Below are 12,376 nucleotides of genomic sequence, written 5' to 3' on the forward strand. Positions count from 1 at the left end.
AATTACCAGTTACACTTTTACTAGGTTTTCTGGTTCAGTGAAGGTAAAGAGGAGGACTCATGGAGTCTATTCTCTAGGAAAAATAAACAGTCAGGATCTGGAGAAATTTCTGATTATGGTCTTTGATAGTTGGGCAAATGTCTTCTGAGAGGTTAACTAGCTTTATTGGCTACCCCATGTTTATTTTTGGTCACCCCCTGCTCCATGCTCTATAGTGACTAGCCTTGTGCCACTACAATGGAAAGGAGTAAACAGATACTGCATAAAGTAAGTCAAAAAGGAGACAATTCTGTTTTCCGTTCTTTTTTTTAGGTTAAAAGGACAGACACCAGAAGAATCCAAAACAAAAATTCATTAGCCATGGTTGCTCTGGGTCAGGGGAAATTCAGAATGAAACAGAGATAGGCTGTACTTTTTACTTTTCTGTACTGCTTAAACTGTTTTCAACCACAGACATATATTGCTTTTATGATATAAAACAATGTAAGTAACAGTTTAACAGACAAAACAGGAAAAGAGCCTGTGTGATTCATTTTAGCTGCGAGAAGGGAAGGAGGATGTTGGAAAAGATTGCTTGCACTTGAGGTCTACCTTGTGAGGCAGGAAAAAATCTCCAAGGAAGAGGAAGGGTGAAGGCAGCATTCAGGAGTGGTTGCACCAAGAAGCTTGGCCTTAAGGAGAAAAAGACCCCATGTGCAAGGTTCTTTGCTTCTCCCCATAGTGAGGCAGCAAGGTGTGGTGACCACAGGGGCATATGAGGGTCCTGGTGGATACCACAGCAGATTCCCCGGTTATTAACACAGTGATGGGCAAAACACTGGCTGCGGCTTGGAACTGGCTACAGACTAGCCATCTGGTTTTCTCATCCTAGGGGGACGGAATTATCTTTACCTCACAGAACTGGGTCAAGGACAGAGTGAGCTCATGTAACTTAAAGTACTCAATACTCAGCAAAGCAGGATTGCTCTTTGAGAATCAAACTTGTCATCCCTAGAAACGTGAGGATGGATTACAAGGTTCTTTCACGTGCAAGTCGTTTTAAACAAGCTAAATCATACCTACAACTTGGAAAGACCCCTTCAACTGTTCCATATAAAGCATGGGTGATTTCACAACTTATCATCTGAGCCCAAATAAGCTACTCTCCAAAAGTGGTCTCACCGATTCTGAAAGGACTTCCCAGCAATGTTGTCTCTGTAGGAATCAAACAAAACATGGTATTGATCCCGGCTCCATTCCAGAACCACCTAGGGAAAGAAAGAAAAAGAAACAATGTTTACTTTGCATCAAATATTGAGAGTATGTAACTTTCATTTCATCTTAATTTCATTAAGCATTGCTAAAGGACTCCAAGGCAATAGAAATAAAAGTAAAAATAAACAATTGGGACCTAATCAAACTTACAAGTTTCTGCATAGCAAAGAAAACCATTAAACAAAATAAAAAGATAACCTATGGACCAGGAGAAATATCTACAAATGATGTGACTGACAAGGGCTTAACTGCCAAAATATATAAAAAGCTCATGCAAGTCAACAACAAAAAACAAACAATCCAATTGAAAAATAGGCAGAACTAAACAAAGACATTCCTCCAAAGAAGACATACAGATGGCCAACAGGCACATGAAAAGATGTTCAACACTGCTAATTATTAGAGAAATGCAAATTAAAACTACAATGAGATACCACCTCACACAGTCAGAATGGCCATCATTAAGAAGTCTACAAATAACAAATGCTTGGGAGAGTGTGGAGAAAGGTAAACCCTCCTACACTGCTGGTAGGAATGTAAGTTGGTGCAGCCACTATAGAAATGAGTAGATTCCTCAAAAAAACAAGGAGGTTCCTTAAAAAACTAAAAATAGCACTGCCATATGATCCAGCAATCCCACTCCTGGGCACATATTCAGACAAAAATATAATTCAAAAATATACATGCACAGTATGTTCACAACAGCACTATTTACAATAGCCAAGACTGGAAACAACTTAATATCCATTAACAGATGCATGGATTAAAAAAATGCAGTTTTAGATATATACCATGGAATACTACTCAGCAATAAAAAAAGAACAAAATAACGCCATTTGCAGCAACATGGATGGAACTAGGGATTCTCATACAAAGTACAGTAAGTCAGAAAAAAGCAGGCAAATACTATATAACATCATACACACACACACACACACACACACACACACACACACACACACATATATGTGGAATCTAAAATATGACACAAATGAACTTTTATGAAACAGAAACGGACTCACAGACATAGAGAACAGACCTGTGGTTGCCAAGAGGGAGGGGGTGGGAGAGAGATGGAGTGGGAATTTGGGTTAGAGGATATAAATAGAACAGGTAAACAACAAAGTTTTACTGTATGGTACAGGGAACTATAGTCAAAATTCTATGATAAACCAAAATGGAAAAGAATTTTTAGAAGAATGTATATGTATACATATGTATAACTGAATCACTTTGCTGCACAGTAGAAATTAACATTGTAAATCAACTATATTTCAATAAAAAAATTGTAATAAAGAATTGCTAAAGAAACAGGTAAAGCAATCAAAATTCATCCATTCACTCAGTGTCTGCCCTATACTGTGGTCCATCCAAATGAATAAGCTATAATACAAGGATAGTTAGGGACTGCCCTGGTGGTCCAGTGGCTAAAACTGTGCTTCCAATGCAGGGGGCCCATGGCTTCGATTCCTGGCTGGGGGACTAAGATCCCACATTCCGTGTGGCAAGACCAAAAAATAAAATTTAAAAAAATTTAAAAGGATAGTTATATAATTATGTAAATAAAAGCTACAGCTTCTGGCCTGTGGAAGGGGAAGAGGAGTCAAAGGGATTTAGTGCATTGTGATATGAGGACTGGGTCTTGGAGAACAAGTTCACCAGGTAGGGAGAAAAGGTCAGTGCCAGGAGGGCACGTTCAAAGATTGAGAGGCAGCAATGGGGGTTGTTTGAGGGCAACTGTTCTGCTGGCTTTGGCTGGAGCACAGGCAGTACCTGAAGAGAGATGAGACTGGGAAAGGGAGCCGGGCCCTGAAGGTGACCTGCCATGTGTGCCATGGGAAATGGGGTCACTGGAGGACTTCACGGCAGCTGCATGATCCATCCAAAACACGGGGAACTTTTCACAGCACAGAATACGAGCTAAAACAGAAGAGATGGACAAGATACGGGGGATGGTGACCTCACAACCTGTGAGGTTTCAGCTGACCTTGCTAAACATTTCAGGAGAAACTGGAAAGCTTTAGATGAGAGCTCCCTCATGTGTGCACCCCAAATCTATAAACCTACCTACACACGTGCCCCAGTTTCTTCTCCACTCCCTCTACCACAGAAGAAGTGTCCCCCTTCCTTGCAAACACCTAATCTCTGTCTGGATCGAATCAACTCATCTTCTCAAGACCTTGCCTCCTTTCTCTTTCCCTCTCAATAGGATTATTCCCATTAGCATATCAGCATATTCCAGCATCTCAGGGAAACGTTCCCTCCCCTCCAAACCCCCTCCATCTTAGTCACTCTACTCTGAACTTTCCATCTCTTTAAGGGCAGCTACCTTCAGAGAGACATCTCCTATCCACCCTCCAGCCGCTCCAACACCACTTCTGCTCGCACCACTTCACTGGCCCTACCAAGGCTTCCACGTTGTCAAACCCAATGACAGTTTCCTGGTTGCAATCTTACTCAGCTGGCAGCATCACCCAGTGCCTCCTTCTTGAACCGCTTTTTTGGTTTCCACCCATCATTCTGGTGGCTCCTTTTCAGTCTCCTTTGCCAGCTCAATCCCATCTATCTGACCTTTTAATGTGCCCTTTCATTCTGCTCCTCTTCCTGGAAGGCCTTCGTTCTTGCCAAGGCTTCTTCTGGGGTCCTGCTCTACCAACCCTAGGATGTGGCCCTGATACACTAAGATGACTGTGGGAGCCCCAGTCACTTAGATTTCACTCCAGCCAACAGAAGAGGAGGGTGAGGGAAGACAAGCCCCTCTTTTAAGGAGACTTTCAGAAGCTGCACCTACCCCTTCCATTTTTATTGGCCAGAATGCAGTCACATGACAACATCCAGCTACACTGAAGGCCCTGTGGACCTGAATGAGCTACAACTGCTACTAGCTTCTTTTTGTGGCATTCAGACTTTTCAAGACCTGGCCTCTGCTTACCTTTACAATCTCACTTCACTGGGATGTTTCATAAACACCACAAATTAATAACTCTCCCACTCAAAGCACCGATTTAAAAACAATTGATTTTAGGGACTTCCCTGGCAGTCTAGCAGTCAAGGCTCCGCAATGCCACCGCAGGGAGCATAGGTTCAATCCCAGGTGTGGGAACTAAGATTCTGAATGCTGCACAGCACAGCCAAAAATTATTTTTTAGAAGAATAAAAAATCAAAATAAATAAAACAACTAATTTTAAAGTGTGTTTAATCTAATGTGCCTGGTACCATATTTACAAAGAGAATTAAGCTAAGTTACCTGACTTCAAGGAACTACAGTTGATTATTTTTAATAAAGAACTTTATTGCAGGCCACAGCTGCACTGAAGGAGCACCTGACTCTTCCCAGGAAGACACCGGGAAAGACTGCCCTGAAGAAGCAACATTAGCAGAGGCTTAAAGAATAAGCGGAAGTCTTTCGGCAGTTCATCTGGGAAACAAGGAACGGTAGAGGGATCTGCTGCCAGGTTGGAGAGGAGAGTGAAGGAAGAGAATCAAGGCGATTGCTAGGTTGTCAGTGTTTCTAGAATGAGTAACTGAAAACAGACTAGGGCCACTTAATGACATGGGAGGAGCAAGTATAGAGGGGATGAGAGCAAGTATATAGCGTGGGATTCGAGAGTCCCACTTTAGTCATGGTATACTTGAGGTTGTGAGTGCATACAACTGGCCTGTCCACCTGGACTTGCAGATTCCCAGAGGAGGAAAAATGGGCTCTACCTTTGATATTGAACAGCACCAAACCAATGACAGGCACATAGCTAAGAAATGCCATCTGTTTTGCTAAATATATAATAGACTATGTATCTATATTCAGTAATACAATTGTATGTATCTGTATCAGCTTATGAGCTCAAAAGGAAGCGACTCTCCATCAATTTTCCTCTGTAGCTTGCAAAAGGACAACCACTATTCTATTTTTCTTGTAAAATAAGCCATGAAAAAATAAAGCTCGGTATAATTGTCCTCAGTTAGTAGGGCCACCTGGAAGGTGGGGAGAAAACAGCAGAGAGCACGAGCTTCACCAATGTCTGGGCAATGCTGATGTGCTGCATATGAACACAACGTGCCTTCCTTCATCAGATAAATTAATCTCACCATCTCCAAACCACTAGTGTGTTGGAAAGAATAGCAACAGCAAAGGGTCCTTCTCTAACACATTTAGGAACTCTCTTCCAGTGCAGAGTTCTCCACTCTTAGACCCTGGGAGAGATGGAAGGAATGCTGGGTTATTACTTGGGATGTGGGTTTTCATCCCAGCTCTGTCACTTTGAGTGACCTTTGCATGCATGTGTGCTAAGTTGCTTCAGTCGCGTCCACCTCTTTGCAACCCTAGGAACCATAGCACCCCAGGCTCCTCTGTCCATGGGGTTCTCTAGGCACAGAAGACTGGAGTGGGTTGTCATGCCCTCCTCCAGGGGATCTTCCCAACCCAGGGATCAAGCCTGCGACTCTTTCGTCTCCTGCATTGGCAGGCAGGGTTTTTTTTTTTTTTTACCACTAGCATCCCCTGGGAAGCACGTGAGTGACTCTGAGCAAGTTATTTAGCCTTTTTGGCTATTCCTTCATCTGTATAATAAAGGGGGCCTGACCAAACTGTCTTCGAAATCCCTGCCATTCCTAAAAGTCTAGACTTAAGGAGGCACTCAACTGTGTGGCTATCACAGTGTCCTCCTATGCCCACATGTCAGCTCCATAAGGACACTGGGTCTCTTCCTGTCCTCACCTCCTCTCTGGGTCTTCCGTCCTTGGTCCTAAGCCCATAAACATTTGAATTTGATTCTGTTCCAACATAACCATTTCCCTTTCTGCTATTCCTGTCAACTAAACATTATTATGAAAATCTTTTCAAACTTTTTTAGATGAATGAGTATTATGCTCTATGAGGAATGAAGAAAGGAAACTTGTAAATCAAATAAAATTCATCTAAGGGTTAGTGTAATATCATTTTCTTAATACTATCAAGAGTAGAAATTTGTGCAATTACAAAATTGTTTGTTCTAGGGTAAACTGTAAAAATATAAACACCTTCCAAACAACAAGGAAGCCAAAAAAAAAAAAAAGACTTACATGTGGAATTAGATAGTTTTCAGCAATTATTAGCAATAAACGAAAGACAAATAAGTTAGAGAAACACTGACTACTGTAAAATCAAGCCTCTGTTCTGGCACAAAGCCTTTCCATATTCTTAGCCCAATCTGAATGCTTCCTTCTCAGAACTCTGAATAACTTCTAGCTCTATCACTTATTTGGAAATCAGTTGCCCACTGCCTTGTAAAACCTCTGGCCTTGCGTCATTTAGCTTTTTTATTGCTATTTGCCTTTCATCTCATATTAGCATCTTGACAGGCCAAACTGCTTGAGGGTAGAGAATGACTTACAGTTCTGTTAACTATAAACTCATTCCCAGCACATTATATACCATTTTCTTCTTAGTAAATATTACCTAGCTACTGCAGAAGTGACATAAGAGAAGACTGGATCTGAGAACTTGGGAGACTCCTAAGAGAACCTCCCTGCTCTCTGGCTTGGGAGCTGTGAAATGCTGGGTAAGCTACAAATGTGTGGGCCTCAACTTCCTCAACTAGGAACTAAGTACTCAATCTATTTCATCAATCCACTGTGCTGCTAGAGCAGGACAGTGATTCTCCCATGACGTGGGCAAATAAAAGGTATAGGGAGCGGGCTGGGCATACAACTGGTCTGTCCACCTGGACTTGCAATTCCCAGAGAAGGACAAATGGGTTCCACCTTTAATATCAGCACCAAACCAATGACAGGAACGTAGATATGAAAGGCCATCTATTTTGCTAGAAAACAAGGGTAAGCAAGCGAACTTCCTGAATAACATTTTTATATTGGCAAGACATCTGAAACATTATATTGGTAGTAATGCAAAAATTTTATGGGAAACTCATGTGAAAAAAATACAAGATACAACACTGACCTTCAAAAAATGTCCTACTTGCCATTTTGAGCTATTCCACACACACACACACACACACACACACACACACACACACACACACACACACTATTTTTCTCAGAGTACTTTTCTCTGTTACTAACGGTAGTTCATTGGTAAAAATTTAAGACATGATCAACTAAAATGCTATTTATTAAAATACTGCATGAGCTCTGAAATACATGAGCTCTGAAATAACACATAAACAATGTATTATTAATAAATAATTTATCTAAAAATCATCTAAAGGTAGTTTATTCTACTAATCCAAAATGTTTTTCACTTTTAAGACTCCATTTTAATAATCATGGCATCCAAGGTATTCAAGATCAATTGCTGGCTAGTTTTACAAAATGGCAGCCAAAGTGAGTCTCAGTGTGCTGACTGCAGAGGAGAAAGGGCACACACACACACTCACAAGCTCCACTGTGCCAGCACACCCTCCCTCTCAAATGAATCCCTGGAACAAGGTACCAACTGTGAGGCAGGGACTACAATGACCCAAAGAGAAGCTCCAGGCCAAGAAGCAGTGCGTGCGGTGGTACTGAGATTTAATCAACCCAAGTCTGAAGCCCATGTTCCTGTTTAGCTTGGCCCAGGCTCTCTCAGCGTTGCCCGGCTGTCACCCAGCCGCCCCACCGATGCTTATTTACACAGAGCCAGCTTTGTCAAATACACATTCATGAATGTGGTCATTTAACCAGCTGAAACTGGTATGTTTACCATCCCTAATTCAATGGCCCCAAACTGTTTCCCTAGCATGTTTATACGGAGAAGGCACTGGCACCCCACTCCAGTACTCTTGCCTGGAAAATCCCATGGACGGAGGAGCCTGGCAGGCTGCAGTCCATGGGGTTGCTAAGAGTTGGACACAACTGAGCGACTTCACTTTCACTTTTCACTTCCATGCATTGGAGAAGGAAATGGCAACCCACTCCAGTGTTTTTGCCTGGAGAATCCCAGGAACGGTGGGGCCTGGTGGGCTGCCGTCTATGGGGTCGCACAGTCGGACACGACTGAAGCGACTTAGCAGCAGCAGCGTGTTTACAAATAACCACAAGTTACATAATAAAAGTTGTGTTTCTCCTTAACATTTGTAGAAGTCTAATAGTCCTTTAGCTGGTTTTTGCCCACAAACGTTAAAATTTTCAGTTGGTAAAACTTTCTTCAGTTTTAAAACTGGTGCACGCTTTTGCTGACGACTTTGATGGTCCCGCAAGAGGACCGAATGCACACCTGTGGCAGGCTCATAGCGAACGAGGGGTGAGCCCTGTAACCCTTTGGGGGTTTCCCAGCTAAGGAAAGGAAGAAGGGGGACTTCCCTGGTGGTCCAGTGGCTAAAACTCTGAGCTCCCAATACAGAGGAACTGGTTCGTTCCCTGGTCAAGGGAACTAGATCCCACATGCCATGATTCAAGATCCCGAATGCAGCAACTAAGGCTCAGTGCATCCACATAAATAAATAAAAATAAACCTTTTTTTAAAAAAGGGGGAGGAGGAAAGTCATTAGTAAGAAGGGAACTGGTATACAGTGCAAGGATCATAAGATTTACAATCAGAAAACATAAGTTTAAATCTAGCATTTAATAATAAAATCCAGGGCACTTCTCCATTTTCAACTTTTTCTTCTGTAGAATGAGGATATCAACAGCACCTACTTCACAAGATTGCTTTGATGAAACATGCAAATCCAACAGGGCTGTACAATACTCCTGCCAACTGCTCGTAGGTCTCTTAGAGACAGCATTTACATGATACATACAATATAAGCTGTTCACTTGTTTAAATATCTGTCTACACCTCTGTGAGCAACTGAAATCCAGGAACTTGATCTCTCTCTCTCTTGTTTTTAGTCCTACAACCTTGCACAGTGCCTGGCACAAAATCAATAAAACTTTCTAGAATGAGTGATAATGGCTACTAGTTTTATAAGACAAAATGCCTTAGAACAGCTTACCGCTCCATGGTTTCCCATCAGAACTTCCTGCTTTCAGATCCAGTCCTGAAGAGTCAAGGTAAAAGCTAAAGGCTGGAGGTACAGAGATGACAGCATACAAGGGTGCAAAACTCTCTCCATTAAAACACATGTCCCCTTCTCAGCGTTTGAAGTGTAGAAATGTGACATGCAATCTTATGAAACTTAAGATGCGGAGGCTCTCCAATCTCAAGCAGCAAGAACTCTGACACTGATAATCACATCAGAAGTTTATAATATTCCTAAATTACAAGTTCTTCACAGTTTCTGAGAACCAAATATACTTTGCATTAAGAGGCGCTAAATGAGAGACCAAGATAACTTACGAGATATTCTAAGTTCTATTTTTTTTTTTTTTTACTAATCCACCTTCTCCTTTGACATCAATCAGAAAGTCAAATCTCATCACCAGCGGCGTTTTCTAATCCATTTGATGAAACATGCTCATTTTCCTGCCTCCGTCCATTAGAGCTTCTCTGACAGAATACTACAGACTGGGTGGCTCATAAACAACAACAGTTTCTCATGGTTCTGGAGACTGGGAAGACTAAGATTAAGGCGCTGGCAGATTGTTGTTTGGTGAGGGCCTGCTTCCTGGTCCACAGATGGCTGTCTTCATGCTGTGTCACCTCACATGTTGGAAGGGGCAAGGGAGCTCTCTGGGGTTTGTTTTATAAGGGCATTAATCCCACACATAGGGGCTCCAGCCTCATGACTTAATCACCAAAGTCCTCACCTTCTAATACCATCACACTGGGAATCAAGTTTCAGCTTGTAGATTTTGGGAGGACACAGTCAATTCATCTCATTTCTCAACATAAAGTGGCTAAAATAAGAGATTAACCCATTTCATATTAGGCATTGAATGGTTATTAAAATAACTGGAGTGGTTTTAATAACTGGAGTGGTTTCCCTTTTACACATACTGGAAATGATCCAAACCCAAGACGCATGACCACTATTTACTCAAACATTAATTAAATTCAAAGATGCTTTCCTAGACCACTTCGACCTTTTGTGAATTCTTCACATAATTAGACACACAACACACCTTTGTTGACCATTTTAACGGGCACAAAATGGGAACCAGGGCTCTGTTCTCAGGGAGCAGACATCCTGTTAAGGATTAATCATTGACTTGCATGAAATGATTTATGAATATTTACTGTTCAGCTTTTAAATGAACACAGGTTAAAATAGATTACTGTTGGAGAAAAGGAATAATCAAGGACAGGGTTCATCATAATAGCTTAGCAAAATCTCTCTCCTTTTCCTGGGAGAGAAAGCTGAGATTTTTAAGGGACTAAAAGGAGAAGGCAATGGCAACCCACTCCAGTACTCTTGCCTGGAAAATCCCATGGACGGAGGAGCCTGGTAGGCTTCAGTCCATGGGCTCGGGAAGAGTCAGACACGACTGAGCGACTTCACTTTCACTTTTCACTTAAATGTATTGGAGAAGGAAATGGCAACCCACTCCAGTGTTCTTGCCTGGAGAATCCCAGGGACGGAGGAGCCCCGTAGGCTGCCGTCTCTGGGGTCGCACAGAGTCGGACACGACTGAAGCGACTTAGCAGCAGCAAAGGAGCAAAGAGAGGTTATTCTCTGGTGGTCCAGTGGGCAGGACTCAGCTTTCACTGCCAAGGGGCTGGGTTCAACTCCCTAGTCAGGGAACTAAGAACCACAAAGAAAAGAAGCAAAGAGAAAGGACTGCCACTGAGGGGAGAGGAGACAAAATAATAAAGGAACTTGTATTAAAACACAGAATTAAGTCCTTGCATGTCCCAGGTGGTCCAGAGGTTAAGAATCCTCCCTAGAATGCAGGGGACGTGGGTTTGATCCCTGGTTGGAGAACTAAGAGCCCATATACCATAGAACAACTAAGCCTGTGCACCTCAATTAGAGTCCAGGTGCTGCAGGAAGATCCTGCATGCCACAACGAAGCCCGGACACAGGCAAATAAATAAAATAAATAAGAAGATCCACTATTTAAAAAGTAACTAAAACACAGAATTAAGAACGTTAAACCTTTGACAGTACATTTTACTATAAAAAGTTTTATCTAAACGGGAAAAAATAATCTTCTCACCCACACTTGAATAAAAGTAAAAGGGAAAAAAAGAAAATAACCATACCAAAGATGGTTTCAAAAGTATTCAAACCAACTTCCTGGGTACATATATGCAGGTTCACTTGTCTTATAGTTCAGAGGTTACAGGATCACAGAATTGTATGGGAGGGGACTTTAAACCCAGTGCCTGCTAGCATGTCCTTGCAAATAGTTACTCTACCTAGGAGTTTAGACCGGCACTGTCCAAAAAAATGGTATCCCCGCTGGCCACACATAGTTATTTAAATTAAGACGAAGTTGAATTTAAAACTCAGCACATTAGTTACATTAGACATACTTCAAGTGCCCACCAGCCACAAGTAGTCAGTGGCTACTGTACTGGACAGCTCACAATTACTGACCATTTCCACACGGCACAAAGTTCTCTTGGACAGCATTGTAGCTATTCATTCCTTAAAGATTAAGTTCTGGTCACAAAAGGAGGCCTGGACCTCAGCCCCCAGTTTTGTGATTTTAGACAAGACACTTATAGCCCTGTAAGTTCCAGATGTAAAATTAAAATAATCATCCCTTATCCCATAAAGTGTTGTTATAAAAAAATCAAGTGAGCTGATATAAATCCATCTATTCTAGCTCTCGCAGGCGCACACGAACACACACACACACACACACACACACACACACACACACACACAAATAAAATAAAAAATAAATAAATCCATCTATTCTAATAACTACAAAGTACTAAAGGAAATATAAGGTATTAAGACAATGAAAGAATACTGAACATATTTAGTCCTTCAAGGAGCTCACAGCATATTAGAGAGACAAATATGAAACAAACAATTACAATATATCACGTAAAAAATATATCCAAAGTATAAATAAAAGTGTAGTTGAACATGGTAAATATTTCTATTATAACAAGAAGTCAAAATTAGTCAAACTAAGTTGGGTCCCCCCCTCCTTTATTTTGGTAAAATTTAATTGTCATAAAAAAGTTTAGTGAAATGAGACAAGTTTTACAAAATATCTGCTTGTGGTGCTTACTGCAACTTACCTCCACTGACAACTGAATTTTAATCTCATACTGTTACTTGGATAAAAACATTTTTTAAAATTCAC

The 12,376-nt window shown here is 41.5% G+C and overlaps 1 protein-coding gene across 6 annotated transcripts in view; it reads right to left on the reverse strand.

Annotated features, from left to right (window-relative positions):
- GNPTAB (N-acetylglucosamine-1-phosphate transferase subunits alpha and beta) overlaps positions 1 to 12,376 on the reverse strand; it is an 80,890-nt gene that overhangs the window by 48,651 nt on the left and 19,863 nt on the right. For all 6 annotated transcript variants that reach the window (XR_014083452.1, XM_081595550.1, XM_081595547.1 and 3 more), the window contains exon 2: positions 1,162 to 1,247. Coding sequence is in view for 2 of the 6 variants with exons in the window: in XM_081595546.1 (XP_081451672.1) it covers positions 1,162 to 1,247 (86 nt within the window). In the remaining 4 variants the exon portion in view is untranslated. The remainder of the gene's footprint in view (positions 1 to 1,161; positions 1,248 to 12,376) is intronic.

Source organism: Giraffa tippelskirchi, chromosome 4 (assembly GCF_054371585.1).
Source record: "Giraffa tippelskirchi isolate mGirTip1 chromosome 4, T2T-mGirTip1v1.2.pri, whole genome shotgun sequence".
Classification (NCBI taxonomy): domain Eukaryota; kingdom Metazoa; phylum Chordata; class Mammalia; order Artiodactyla; family Giraffidae; genus Giraffa; species Giraffa tippelskirchi.